Source organism: Rhinichthys klamathensis, unplaced genomic scaffold (genome assembly GCF_029890125.1).
Source record: "Rhinichthys klamathensis goyatoka isolate OS25496 unplaced genomic scaffold, OSU_Roscu_1.1 h1tg000020l_1, whole genome shotgun sequence".
In the NCBI taxonomy this organism is placed as follows: domain Eukaryota; kingdom Metazoa; phylum Chordata; class Actinopteri; order Cypriniformes; family Leuciscidae; genus Rhinichthys; species Rhinichthys klamathensis.
This window is the reverse complement of record NW_026606571.1, coordinates 2,898,587-2,914,417: the sequence shown is the minus strand read 5'-3', so window position 1 is coordinate 2,914,417 and position 15,831 is coordinate 2,898,587. Positions and strand designations below refer to the sequence as shown.

General features: G+C 37.6%; 1 protein-coding gene across 13 annotated transcripts in view; it reads left to right on the top strand.

Annotated features, from left to right (window-relative positions):
* The window catches only part of camta1a (calmodulin binding transcription activator 1a), a 496,299-nt gene that overhangs the window by 39,016 nt on the left and 441,452 nt on the right, over positions 1–15,831 (top strand). For all 13 annotated transcript variants that reach the window (XM_056239718.1, XM_056239719.1, XM_056239714.1 and 10 more), the window contains one exon: positions 705–808. In XM_056239718.1, the coding sequence (XP_056095693.1) occupies positions 705–808 (104 nt within the window). Of the gene's footprint in view, positions 1–704; positions 809–15,831 lie in introns of those variants that run through there.

Sequence of the window (15,831 nt, the reverse complement as noted above, 5' to 3'; positions counted from 1 at the left end):
CAATGAAAGTTAAATGGCAGTGATTTGACTGGCCTGCCAAGCCCTTAGGAATGGGAACGAGAGACAGACAAGATAAGAATGGAAGAAAGCCTGATATATAGCCCTGCCTTAATTGCCCCTGAACAAATTGTATTCCCTTTTCTTTTATCTTTAGCCAGCATTTGTGCTTTTTACTGTTCTTTTGAACAGCCAGGATCAGGGTGGCTGTGTACTTTATTGGGTAGTTAAAGTCTTAATAAAGCTTAGCATCAGTTTCCCTTAAACCCTTGAGAGTGGACTTCCACTACTGAAACACCTGAAATCTAATGATTCTCATTACAATGTCACTATTTCTTTTTCTTTTTTTTCTCACAGTACGCTTGGCCCATTAATTCACATTTTCATTCATCTAACATTTTTACCTTCATTCTGCAAGTTGCTCATTAGTCGCTCTTTGCAGTCAGAATAATTGGTGCCCATTAATTAATGATCCTTGTTATATGCTCTGTATGAAGAATGTAGGAGAACTGCAGAGGATAATCTAATATTAAATCGTATATCCTTATTATTGTATTAGTGCACTGAGCCCTATATATTAACATGATTGCATCAATACATCTTGGGTATTGATTAATTACATTTATTATTGAAATAATGGTATTGAAATGCTTTTACTGTCTCCTATTTCTAATCTTTATTGCATGCTTGTTTTTTTTGTTTTGCAGATGAACATGGACATTTGAAAATATACCTGCCCAAAAAGCTGCTTGAATGTCTACCAAAATGCTCCACATTGCCAAAAGAGAGACACAGGTGGAACACCAATGAGGTAAGGTCACCTCTCTCCGCCATCTGCTGTTGTCTTTTTTTAACTCCTGCTGACTTCATAGGGATAAAACCTCGTTTATTTTAAGCAGTGAAACGGACACAATGTGTTAATAGAAACCTCTCTAGGGATTCTGCAGTCAGTTCAGATATTAACAGCAACTGCGTGATTGCCTTATTTTTGTGGCAGGAGGAAGTTGCCTATTTTCCGTGCTGTGCTTGCAAAGAATTTTCACTAGGCGGACATAGATTTAGTGTTGTAGGAAACAGCAGGTTCATAAAGCTTTCTGTATTAATACAAAGATCTCATTTCTACATTGATGCAAATATAAATTTGAAATAGTTTATGATCAACTCATAAAACATTTATGTTTTGGCCTTCAATATTTTAGCTCATATTCTGTTACTTTTTTGGTAGTGAATTACCCAGCAGTTTGTCAGTTAAAACTCAAAAATGTATATCATTTTTGCCCATCTGTTCCGGCATCACATTTATTCACAGATGTTTTAATTCCCTGGAAATATAGACAAGATGTGATTATTTATTTATTTATGTTTTAACTGGTGTGTCGAGAAAAACTGCCAATAGACATTATATATAGTGCTAATTCAGAGTAGAACATGAACACTGAATTTCCTTAGACCTTCTTTTCATCTCAGGACTTCATCTGAGCTCGACTCAGTCTGTAGTTGTGGAAAGCTTAGTCTCGACAATCGTAACATTTTTAGGACTCCTTGAAAATTTTCCCAGGGGTCAGAGCACTGTGTGATTGTATATTAACAATTCATGGAGGAAGCGAACAATATTTTAGGATTACAATCAAGCTTGGTTCAGTTGTTTATTGACTTTCAGTAGATGCTGACATGCTATTTCAGACCCCACTGTGCCACTGCATAGAAGCCCCGCTATCTAACAAAGCCATATACCTAATAATCTACATGAGAATGTGTTTTAAGTACGTTTATCACAGCCTGAAGGCATTTCAGACACAATGCATCAAACAAATAAGAAAAGATAACAAGCCTCTTAGATTTCGGTATTGAAAATGAAAATGTAAAATGTTTTTATTTGTATGACTGTGGGTGGAAAAATCAGAGACTGTTTGCTCCAGCTGTCCTTGACCTATAGGCCAGCCATTTTAAATTAGTTCATTTCTTTTCAGTGCAGCTACTTTATCATTTAATGGAAATGAGACGGTGACTTGCTTGATTTTAACATTTTATTTGTTGTTCGTGTTCAGTCTGTTGTGCGGCGTGACTCCCTCTGTGTGGAGGCTGCTGGGAGATTGAAACTAAACATTGTTTCACTGCCGTAAGCTAGAGGGATTTTGAATGACTGAGTTTCTCTAAGGAGATTCATAAACTCATAGCTCAGTAAGGCGATGCAGTTTTATTACAATTGATCCCATTGAAGCACGCATGGGTTTCACACAGTAAGTGACTGGCATCAGAGAACAGGAGGCAAAGAAACCTTGTGCGTGCATGTCAAGTGTTTTTGGGGGTTTTCTTTCGTTTTTTTTTTTTTTAAAGATTCCCCCCCTCAAATTAATGATATCCTCTCATGCAGGCATGCAGGTAAAGAGAGGGATGAGGAGCGCTCTGGTGGGTTAGTGAACCTGCCTGCATTGCTCAGTAATATCAAAACGCCTGCCACAGCCACATACATAACTCACATGTCACCTTTACATCAATTTCAGCTCTGCCAAAAGTCTCCAGTGACAAATCACTGACACGAACCTCTTAAAGGGATATTTATGAATTGAATACACTGCTTTATCCCTCTTCGTATTCTTTATAGGGTGACAAGTGGCTTTTTTGAAGGTAGAGAGGTATGGATCTGAATGACAATGCTGAAATAGACGTTGAAAGCACCAGCCGTTGAATGTTTGTGTCTTGTCAGATTTAGCTCTCAATGTTTTCCCTCTGCGGTTCTGGTAACCAGAGATTCAGTTTCGTTTTGTTGAATAGTTTGTCTTTGAAGTGCAAATACGGCATTGTGAGATATGGTTGATTGTTTGGCTTTATTTCCATGTAATATGATGCAATGCTCAAGAGCAGTAAAATTTGAACTATGTATGTGCACTTGTCATTCAAAGGCTGTCAGTTTATATCAGGCATGCTGTGTGTTTGTACATATTTGTGGTCTGGTTTAGATTGATACAAGAATATTGCTTCAGATCAGCGGCTGCCTTCCTAATTGAAGCTGATGGTTTAACGCGTTTGACCTGCGGTGTTGCGCTTGCAGTCAAAATTAATTAATGTGTTTTTTGGAATTGATTAAAAAATGTCAGCACTTATTGTGGAATGATGTCATATTCATCCTAGTATGTGAAGTGAAAGAAAGGTTTACAGAAAGAAATCAGGAACTCTAATATTTCAGGAAGTTATTTTATGTTTTCCCCCCAATTCTTTTTTTAAAGGAAACAAAATATATAAGTTGTGTTAATTTGTACAAATGATGTAGATTGATGTTCCCATATAGCCTATGAAGAAGTTGGACAGAAGATTTTTGCAGCAGTGCTTTTTACTCACCTCACTTGTATCTCTCTTCACAATAACACAGTGCTCTTTCTTTTTTTAATCCCATTATACTTACTAAATAAAAGTAAATTCAGTTATAAAATAACAAACCTAGATTCTATATTTCTCAATCTGCATACAAATGCTTGGAAAATGCAAAATCTAAACCCAATACAAATTTGAGATAATGAAATATAATAACATTACCCACTTTTTATTGACTTAGTCTTCTATGTATAACAAAGATTTCTAAAGTAAATTATTGTAATACTATTATAGTGTTTCTTCAACTACAGGCTCTTTTATGTCCCAGTGTTTGATATTTTTTCTATCTCTTTCTGTATAAAGGCTACTTTGAAACTTTTTTAACTTAGATTTTTATTTTTCACTACTTTGTAAATTCCAAACATCTAAAAGTTATGTATAGATTTTAATGTTTTATCCTTGTCACAGACTTTCAATTTATGAAAATCTATAAATATTACATTTTAAAAGGTTTGATAATCTTCACCTTGTGTGATCCATGCAAATAGGCTAGTAGGGCTGTGTATCACCAACAATGTCACGATACGATACGCATCACGATACTAAAGCCACGATACGATACGCATCACGATATGGATCAATTTGGAATTTAAATTTCTTTTGAGCTGAGTTTAGTAACAGTAAAATCTGTTTATTGAATAACTTAAAACATTCCATAAAAGCAAAAATGGTAACAACTTAAATTTAAATTTAAAAATTTTAATTTAACACCTAGTATTTAACAGGTCTTAAGTGTTGGAATGTGCACTAAACAAAGTAATTTCTTCTACGTTGAAATCATTTTAAATGATTACATTTTCAGATTTTTATGCAGAAACAACAATTGATTGACATGCTCAGGGTTAAGAGAGTGACAGCAGAATATCTCGCTTAACTTCATCATACAACCGGGGAATTGCCGTTTCTGTTAAAAGCTTTTATGCTTATTTAAGACATAACCAACTGTGTTTAGAGGATACTTACCAAGACATCATTTTGCATGTTTTAGTCTGTTAAAGCGATATAATCTCGCGAGCTGTATGTGAGGCGGCTTTACTCTAGTCTATGTAGGGCTATGCACGCAGAGAAAACTAACTCTCAGAGAGCGCGCAAGTACTGAATAGTTTAAAATCGTTTGAATGTTTAAACTGTTAAGACTTAAAGACATGCAAATGGTATACTTTAGTCACGATGCAATGCTGGCCCGATTATGCAAGTGAATATTCCGTCATGTCCCGACTCCTAAACGCGAGCGTGTAGTTTCACCGGCTCCAGCGCTTGACGCTTGCCTTGAGCAGCGTCAAGAGAAAGAGACGAGAGAGAGAAGACGCTGCACCATTGAACTCACGCTGTTTGTGAAATTGCGTCTCGCAGAAAGTTTTAAAATTACTGATTTGATTTCATAATCTGTGTGGATTCATTTACTAATACAACCTACATGCTAAAGTGAATCAATGTTTGCGTGAATTTCCTGCATTATAAGTGGGAGAGCTGCGGGAATGATTAAAATTATGCGCAATACCCGCGCCGAAATTCGAGCCCTGAATTGGCTACATTCAAAAGCACAACAGTATCGATACGGCAGCTGCTGTATCGATACGCGCATCGCCAGGAGTTCATGACGATGTATTGTTGTATCAATATTCTGAGCACAGCCCTATAGTTGTTGTTGTTGGACATTGTTCATGGACAAAACAAACTAATGTGAAAAGTGTTTTTTAAGAGTTCACTGTGTTAAAAGTGGCCACAGTTGAAGAAACACCTATTCATGATCATGCTAAATTATATTGTAAATGTTGAATGAGTAAAAAGGGATATATGATCCTTAATGAAGACAAGAATGGTTGGGACAACCTTTCCCAAAAAGCAAGGGCATTTGTGTGTCATGTGTGCCAGGCAGACACTGAGGCTAGAGTGAGTCACTGATGGCAGACTGAGAGGTATTAAGCAGTCTCATTGCTGCTGATTGTGTGACTCTTACTGAAAGTGACACCTCCTGTATTTCCTCTAAATCCCTCCTGCTGCTCTTTTTTTGTTTTTGTTTTTTTTGATGGAAATAATGTCTTGGTAACTATGAGGGTTCAATTTAAGTTTATGTGGGCAGGAAATATACAGGATTAACTCCCCAATTTTGTCAGCTCACATTATGTTATGTGCTTTGTTTTTTACTCTCACAAAGTCTGTTGTTGTTTGAGTTTCCCTCATGTAACATGCAATTCTCCATTTTGAAGTGCAGTCAAATTCAGATGACAGCATAACTTCTATTGCTGTCCAGACAAGTCAGGCTAGATGGAGTGCAGCGGTCATATGTGGGAGCCCATCTCTCCTCTACTGGATGTTTAGTGCTTTAGGCCATATTTATATCTGTCTTTTCTGCGTGTGGATTCATATGGAGAATGTTAGTTGGAATAATTTCAAACATTTGCTGAAAAGTTAGATAAACCAATCTACTCAAAAAGAGGGAGATGCCATGAGGAGGAGGTAAGCAGCATGTAGGTGGTTTAAAAGATGTGATGTGCACAAAGGCATTGCTCTGCTTTTAAACTGTCAGAGTGAGATTTGAAGACAATATGGGTCAAGGAATGACAATTTATTTAACTGGAGCAACCACAGCACCACAGTCTTTATAACAATGAAAACAGGCTTAACAATAAAGGCAGAAAACAGATTTTGAGGCAGACATGAAAACTAATTAGAAAGGGGTTCTATGAGATCTGACAATGGCTTCCAGGAAAAGAAATCAACGAAACAGGTTTGTTCAGGTGAGATAGTGTACAGAGAGATCTAGTATCTGATGTTTGGCTTTTCTGACATAAATTGATCCACATATGGAGAGTATCATTGTTATTTTCAATGGGAACAGTATACAGTGGCTTTAGAGACAATTCCATAGAAACCTCCTTCTCAGGTTCTTTTCACGAGGTTTTATCTTTCTTTTAATTTAATACATGATTTCTAGTCTTTCAGCAAGGACACCATATAGGGAGGACTGTAACCCTTGATTTCCAAACTCTATAGTTTGATTATAGTTTATAGTTTGACTCTATCAGAGTGTATCTCTCACCTAAATTTAGAAGTACACGCTCCGTTCTGCTTGACATAGTCCTTCTCATGTTGAAATGGCATGTATGTTTAGTTGGCTTGAGAACCAGTGGGGTTCAAAAAAAGGATGATGACTTGTCAAACCTTTAAGATGGTTTCTCATCAAAAAAGGGCATCTAGCATGTGGAAAGTGTCAGCAGTACTATCAGAAGACCGAAAAAGTTTCTGTCTCTGGAAGGGACCCTCTGGGAGAGGGAGACAGGCAGGAAAGAGGAGCTAAGCTAGTGTGACTCTCAGCCTCTAATGAGTGGCAGCCACTAAAGACCTGTGAACCTTCTCTCAGCTCTGAACCGAAGCCCAACTGTGGGATGAGAGCGCATCAGCTCAGTCGCTCTAAGGACTTCTACACATTTAATGCCCTGTCATCAGGACTAATCCTCTCTGCCCGGCACTGCTGTGGCACGGTGCCCGTGTGCAATATGCCTCTGCTCCTGGTGGGGTGCCATTGTTGGACGCACATGGTACTAGAGCAGCCCAGGGAGAGTCGTGGGCAGAGAACAGAATCTTCCGGTTACAGTCACGTCCGGCGGCAACGTCCAGGGAGAGGGTTCTGATTACGCAGGATGTGGAGAGGCTGAAAAAAAGGAGAGGTTTGGCTCACTAGGCCAGATATGACTGCATTTCCCCCACCAAATCAGAGACAATATGATACCCCTCGTGAGAGTCAATGCACCTGCTGGAGAAAGCCATTTACAGATGAAATACTGATCAGAGCAATCTTCTGTTTTTGATTACAATGCATTGAAAGCCTCCCGGTGCACAATTGTCCTGAAGATTACAATAGAGAGGTTAAATTCACACAAAATGCTTGTTAGACACATTAGTCTCAGCATTCCTCATTTAGAACAGGGAGTTATCGTCTTGTGTTTGTGATGTGAATGTTGATTTCCCTTGCTTTTGTAGAGCTGTGTGTTTATCTTTTTGTTACGTGACTGTCTGACCTGTTTTTCCACCTCTTCTTTAAGAAAAGTAGCAATATAGGTGATTTCACTTTTAAGAAGTCAGCCTTACACTTTACATTACCTACTTTTGATTAGTTTAGCTCCTCTGTTGGGGTCCAACAATAAAGGCAACGTCCTTCCTTTTATCTCTGTCTCCCATCTGAATCTTTCCCGACCCCCCACTTGCCGTCCCTCCTGTGGAATCTGCGTCACATCTATTCAATAACAGTTTCAGGTCATGGCTTCAATTATATCCACATCACTCTGCTGTACCTTTGAAAATATAATGACTGTTTTGTGAGCAAAGACTGAACAAATAATAAAAGAGCTGCATATGAACAAAGGGAAACCTCTCCATAACCTTTGTGTTACTCGTTTGTAGTAGTAATTTGTAATATGAGGCCGTGGTTCAGTTACTTGCTACAAGCTTGTTTTAGTGAAATTGCCTTGTCTGGTGATATATAATTAATTAGGCTTTGCACTGATATTGAAATTCTGGCCAAGAAGCCAATAATTATTTCATGTTATGGCCGATATTATAAATAAAATCACAAATTTTAAATGGTACAAAGGAATTTAGACATTGTAATGTACAGTATGAAAATGGATAAAGATTTATTTTTTAGATTGGTGAAAGAAAAGGTTTAGACTGTTTAAATGAGAAAACATAATAATAGAATTGTGGTCTCTGGAATATGGTTTTTATAATCTTTGCAAAAATAAGAGACATCAGTTAGAAAGTAACACCTTAGCCACTATTGGTGACCATTCAAAAGTAGCTTCATTTTGAAATTTATGTTTTTTTCCCCTGTTTGCTTAGGATAGTTGCTTGCGAAGGGCTTGTAACTGTTGAGATTGAGATAAACGCTGTGCTAAGGCACAGGTATTATAGACGACTTTCTAGTTTTAACTTCTCTTGAATCGAGAGGTCAGTATTAAAGGGATAGTTCGGCCAAAAATGATATTTAACTCACCCTCAAGCCGTTCGAGATGCATATGTCAATCTTGTTTCAGACGAACACATTTTCAGTTATTTTAGAAAATGTCTTAGACCCTTCAGTGGATATAATGTGAAGCAATGGGGTCCACCTCCTTCAAGTCCCAAAATGTGCATACATCCTTCACAAAAGTAATCCATCCGGCTCCAGGGGGATAAACGAAGGCCTTCTGAGGGTAATCCGTGCGGTTTTGTCGTAAAAATATACATATTTAAAACTTTATAAATGATATCTGACTTCCGGCAACGATCGACGCGTGTTACAACAAAACCGCACGGATTACCCTCAGAAGGCCTTCGTTTATCCCCCTGGAGCCGGATGGATTACTTTTGTGAAGGATGTATGCACATTTTGGGACTTGAAGGAGGTGGACCCCATTGCTTCACATTATATCCACTGAAGGGTCTAAGACATTTTCTAAAATAACTGAAAATGTGTTCGTCTGAAACAAGTTTGACATATGCATCTCGAACGGCTTGAGGGTGAGTAATGCATGTGTTAAATATAATTTTTGGCCGAACTATCCCTTTAATTATCATCGGCTGTCTAAATTTTCAGTGTATAGCAGAATTAAATTACTGATATTGTTCATAAATATTGTGCATTCCTATAATTAAAGTATATTTCTAAGCTCATATACATGTGGGGCTCCAAGTAGACAGTTGTTTGTTTGTGGTTAGAACTATCACAGAATAACACATTTTTCAGTAGCACAGTGAGGAGGGTGCTGCATCTTTTATGTGGCAGTCATATTGACTTCCAGTGTCATCAAATCCACACACTCATTTTTTCCTCTTGCTCTTCTTGTTTTTCTAGCAGAAAGTAAATATTTTCTTTATGTCAGTAGTGGCTGCCTCATAGTGCTCTTATTATGGATGCCAAAGTGTCTGACTAAAATCTAGCTTGGCAGAGATCTGTTCCAGAACTAGATGGCTAGCTTGCTAATGTATTGGCCTGTCTGTGCCTTTCAGAGCCCAGACTGCTTGTTATTTAGACTGGTAACCTCAACTTCTTCTCCGCCTACTCCTTTCAGTGCCTTCTGTATTCCTGAGGGCCTCCCTATCCCCCACCCAGACAAGCCTGAGCTCATTAGAACATTTCCCTGGATTAAAGTCTTCCTTTATGGATTACAACCGTTAAGATGTTTGAACAGTTCTCGTCACAGAGACACGTATTTAACTTTTAAATACTCGTTTGGCTGATTAGCGCAGTTTGATGATTTTGGAAGCCCAATCGAACCCTTGTCTACCTGTGACTGAATTTTTGTCTTCTTTTGATGTTGTAAATGGGACGTTCCTCTCAACTGTGACTAATTAAAATTACCCCGTATGAATTGCAAGTGTTTACCGAGAAGTTCATTAGCCTCTCTGGGGCAATCAGTGGAAATTAAAGGTCATGTTTGCTTGTTTGTTTTCGGTGAGAGAAATGCTTTAACATTTTTATGAACAGGTGTCTAAAGCATGACTTGAATTTGAAATGCAGTGCTCATGGGCTTCTCGGGTTGAGCTGTTGATGTCTTCTCAAATTTTGGATTGGAGATTAAGGTTCAAATGCCACCTCCTTCTTCTGGGGAGCTCTATTTGCATAACTAGCTGCCTTTCATTTGCACACCAAAACAATTTCCTGGTATTTGTTGATTGATATGGATAGATATTCATTTATGTCTCTCTTTTTCCTGTTGAATATTTTATAATGTTAGGATTGCTGCCAGTATTTCATTTAGACCATTATGATTTTGAAAACTACTTTCCTCTTGAATGAGACTGTTGATAAATTCTCCCACATAATCATAATAATGGTTATATTGTTTGTGTAATGTGTGAAGACAGTTTTCATTACTAAAATCAGATAATTCCAAAAAAACGTTGGTGTGAAGAATTTAGATCTGCACAATTCTGGGTTAATTGAGAATCATGATTTTTTTTGTTTAACCTCTTAACCTTCTCCAGAGCGTCGGCGCACTGAAGCGTTTTTTTATTTATTTAGTTCAAATATACTATCAGATTTAATGTTATACCTTGACAAACTATACATCATTAAAAAGATATAAGACTCAAGATTCAGTATTTGACCACTATTGTATTCTGAGAAACTTATAGTGACAGTTATGTCTTAATTTGTGTCAGGAGTTATGAAATGAAAAAAACGAGTCGATACCTTTAATATGAATTATGAGCGTCAGCTGGTCCATTCATAAAAAACACTCCGTGCTGTCCTCATGATAGCGATTCACAAAACAACGTCCCTGAGGGCTTTTAGCTCAACAATGTGCAGATGTGGAGAAATATTGATATATTCTCATAGATTCACATCATATTTCTATAGACAGGAATAATATTTATTGAATTTATACCCAAATGCGTCGATGTAATCATAATGATCGCTTCTTCCTGAGATGTGCTGTGTTTTCCATTCATACCAATAGCATGGGGGCGCTATTATGTCCAATAAAAGTCCATATATGGATCATGAAGAAGACCCATAGTCATGTGACATTCCAGGACGTCACTGAGTGATACAGAAAGTACAGAGATCGCTGTAACATGCAGATAAAGATGTTTTGAAGACAATAAACATGATTGCAATGATATTTGAGTTACCTGTGTTCTTCAAGCCATGCCAGGTATTTCATAATAATAGATTATATTTATAATGTAATGCTAATCGATATAGATTTCATCATCGTTCAGAACACTAAATAATACATTTTCTGTCTGATTTTTTTTTTATCTGAAGCCAAGTTAGATCACAGAAGATTATTTAAAACACTAGACTTGCGTTATATAGTGAGTTTGGAGCGCAAACATAGTTTTAATCTCATAAATGGTCGTGTATTGATGGTGTGCTAAGCTAACATGCTAGCGAGCCCAGGCGCACCTGCCACGAGCAGTTATTGTTTTATGATTTTTTTCTAAATAGGAATGCTTACTGAAATGTTTCAGTGCATTTGATACCAGTTTCAAATATTTAGTGAGAACTTTGATAAAAGAAATTAGGGTTTGAAACCCTATGAATAGTTAGTGAATAGCCAGTCGTTAGTAGCTATAATGCAGACAAAAGAAATGCATATTTAGAGCCATAATAACCAGTCTGGAGAGGTGTAAATGTGTGCAGGGGAGACTGAGACTGAATGGGGCACCACAAAACAATAGAGACAATAGACTGAATAGATGACTCAGAAGATGACTAAACATCAGTTTGCTAATAGAGTCTAATCAAAATAAAGTAATTTGACATGATCTTGAAAAACATTTAACTAAATACAGAGCTTTATACTTATCATTTTCAGATTTTAAATATAAAATGGTCAGACATGTGGCTTTAGCTGCAGTGCATTTCTAGATTGCTCCAGGGCCAACTTCAATTTTATTTTCATGAAGATGTTTCATAAAAATAAATTTCTAATAACTTTACAAAACTTTGAAGCTATTTAAAATTGTTTTTTTCATTATGACAATAATTAATTCTACATTTACAATAAACAACCAAGTGTCAGCTTTCAAATGAGATCATACTTGTGCTTTTAGTGCAAAGGGTTCATGAACTGTATCTGTTTTAGTTTGGGTATGTCATTTCTGGGGATTTTTCAATAGTGGGCTTGAAGCTTAACAGGTTAAGTAGAGTTCGCGATTCTAAATAGACACAGGGCCTGAATTTCGTTTTGGAAAATGGGGGGGAAATCCCCCCTTAGATGATTCTCATGGGGGGGATTTTTTTTGTTTGAGGGGGAGAAGGGGGGCATTTTTCCCCCAAAAAACTATTACATTTATCTTGCCTAAATGTTTGCGCTCATTGCATTTTTACAATGGGGTTGTAAATTTACACAACACAAGGAAGCTTGATTTAAATTGTTTAATTAAATTGAAAAAAGTAGCACAAATAAATACAATAGAATAAAGATACAAATAAAGACAAATAAAGAGAAAAGTTTTGAATAGGTCTAACACTAGTATTCATATACAGAAACTGAATAAAGTAATCAAATGGAAAATAACACTGGGTAGTATTTTAGTCCTGAATAAATTAAATACATAGGCTATAAATTCTGATTCCTTTAACTTAAAGCTATCTTTTGTTGTTTTGACAACAAAATTGATGACACACACATATGGCTGCCGTCGCTTTAAGAGCTAGTGCACGGATACTGTGTTCATTTTACTGGCATGCGTTTTATGCTTATCCTATGTTTAGAGTATACCAGTGTTGTTTTTGGCAGCCCTTTTAGTTTTAGTCTTAGTCTTTTGGACGAAAATGCTTTTTAGTTTTAGTCACATTTTAGTCACTTAAAAACTTAATAGTTTTAGTCAAGTTTTAGTCGACGAAAAAAAAAAAAGGTTTTAGTCAATTTTAGTAAAAAAAAAAAAAAAAAAATTTTTTACAAAATAGAGAAAATAAAATGCGGCTGTGTCAAAATTGGTATCAAGTTCAAAAATAGAAAAGAAATAAAAGTGCCACTTTGCAATCTGTTAAAAAAAGAAAAGAATAGAAATCCATTTGGCAAGACAGGTCTATTTATCCCTGCATTAGTGGCTGCAATGAGCCTGTTTTGAATTGCACAATTTCTCAAAAGTCAAGCTCAATGTTCAGCTGAGATCTGTACTTTGTTTTCAGTGAAACTGAAACAGCTGAAAAGCCCATCTCACAGAGATATGATGTGGCAAAGGGAAGAAGAATACACACAGCTCTCTGCCTTTCGCCTACTTAAAAACGTGATATATATATATTTTTTTAAATAGATAAAATAGACATAACATAGGCTACTGTGTTTGATATGGGATTAAAATGATGGGTAGTGTATGGGCAGTGTATAAGATATAAACTAATGATAATTACTTTAATATTCCTTTGTTCCGATCAGAGCATGTGAGTGGAGAGCGCATTTCTATATGTATATCTTTTTATTGGAGAATCACAGATGTTACATTTTACAGGAAGTGAAACAATTCTCCTGTTTCATTTTATCTTACCAAACTAAAACCTTATACAAACCCCCCCAACCAACACATTTATCCAACCCTTCCCACCCCCGATTTGACAACAGTCTGGGAAAACAATCTTTTTCCATTTTGTTTGCTACACAGTACTTCAAAAGAGTTTAAGGATCTACACATTGAAAACAAGCACACAACTGCATGCCCACATTTCGACCCCAGTTGGGGTTAACAGGGCTTTAAACTCAGTTTCACAATTGTCAGTCAGGCTACTAAGTTCCCACCCTATTAAGGTAATTGACCATTGATTTGAATAAACATATATAGAAAAAATAAGAAAGGAAACAGAGAGAGGTTGTAGTCAATTTTCAAATATAAAGGAGTCTCATACTTCAGGCAACACTTTGAGATTCTCAAAATATGTCACAAAGGATTGCCATTTTAAGTAAAATTTCTGGACGGACCCTCTCAATGTGAATTTAACTTTTTCTAGTTTAAGAAAAAATAATACATCCCTTAACCATGCGGCCACCGCTGGTGGAGTAGCGGATGTCCAAGCCAGTAAGATTCTACGACGGGCAAGAAGTGATGTAAAAGCGATAATGTCCAATTGGTCCCGGGTTAGGGTTAAGGTCTCCTTTGGAATACCAAATATTGCAATCAACGGACAGGGCTTAATTAGAATTTTTATAACTTCGGATAAAGTTTGAAAAACAGATGACCAATATTGATTTAGACGGGGGCACAACCAAAACGTGTGTGTTAAATCAGCCGGAGAGAGGGAGCATCTATTACAACTCCCGTCCGTTCCTGGATATATATCTGCTAACCTAGCCCTACTGAAATGAGCCCTATGCACTACTTTAAACTGAATGAGCCCCAAGCGTGCACAGGATGAGGATGAGTTAATCCTTTGTAGTGCATCCTCCCAGAGTCCGTCCGACAACTCAACCATCAACTCGCCTTCCCACCCGTTCTTAATTTTTGAAAGGTCTTGGTTTTCCAGAGACATAAGTTGAGAATATAATAGTGATATCAGTCCTTTTTTTGGACGGAGGAGGGTCATTTCTTCCCATGCTGCTTCAGTAGGGAGGGCTGGGAAAGAAGGGAACAGTGCTTTGACACAATGGCGTATTTGGAGATATCTAAAAAAGTTACTGCGTGAGAGATCATATTTCTGGCATATATTATCAAAACTATCGAACCCTTCTTTACAGTACAAGCTTTTAAAACAGGAAAGCTGCTTCCTGCCCCACTGAGTAAATGTTAAGTCAATAGAGGAGGCTGGAAATAGATGATTCTTACAAATAGGGCTAAGGGGGGAGGGAGAGGTGAATTTGTAATGGTTCCGGAACTGGGCCCAGATTCTAAGAGTGGACAGTACTATGGGATTGGAGGTAAACCTGGACCACTTTGTGGGCAGGGAGGAGTACACTAAGGCAGGGAGAGATGACGAGTGGCAAGAGTGTGCTTCAAGTGTACACCAGTCGGTGTCTGGCACATGAAGCCAGAATAAAATTTTCTGCAAGTTAGCTGCCCAATAGTAGTGAATAAAACTGGGGAGAGCTAGTCCCCCCACATCGCGACCCCTCTGAAGTAAGCCTTTATTAACTCTTGGAACTTTATTCTTCCAGATGAAAGAGGTAACGGATGTGTTAACTGATTTAAAAAATGATTTAGTCAGGAATAATGGTAGACATTGAAACAAATACAAATACTTTGGGAGTACGTTCATCTTCACCGATTGTACCCTCCCTGCAATAGTCAGAGGTAGGCAGCTCCACCTTTGAAAGTCAGCTTTCATTTGGTTAACTAAAGGTGTATAATTAGCCCCAAGAAGGGAGGTGAAGGAACGCGTAATGTTTATTCCAAGATATTTGAAACCAGAATGTGTTAAGTGAAAGGGGACTGCTTCTTGTTTAATTTGCATTGCCAGATCATTAATGGGGAAACATTCGCTTTTCTGATAGTTGAGTTTGTAGCCAGAAAAAGACCCAAAATTATTCAATAGTGATACAATTACAGGGGAGCTAGCTTCTGGATTGCTTACATAGATCAAAAGATCATCTGCATACAGCGATGTTCCTCAGTCCCACGCCCAACCCCTCGAAATAATAATGACGACTTTAAAGCAAGCGAAAGAGGCTCGATTGCCACTGCAAATAGGAGCGGGGATAGAGGACATCCTTGACGTGTCCCACGTGTCAGGGGGAAAAATTTGGAATGAGATTGATTAGTTTGAAAACATGCTTGTGGGGACGAATAGAGCAGACGAATCCATGCCAGAACCGTGTCACCGAACCCAAACCTCTCCAATACGGCAAACAAGTATTTCCACTCCACCCGGTCGAAGGCCTTCTCCGCATCCAGGGAGATTACAGCTTCTGCAGTCGAGGAAGAACCGGGGGAGTAGATCACGTTAGCAAGTCGGCGAATATTTGAAAAAGACTGGCGACCCTTTATAAAAGCAGTCTGATCCTCAGAGATTACTTTAGGGAGAACGGATTCTAA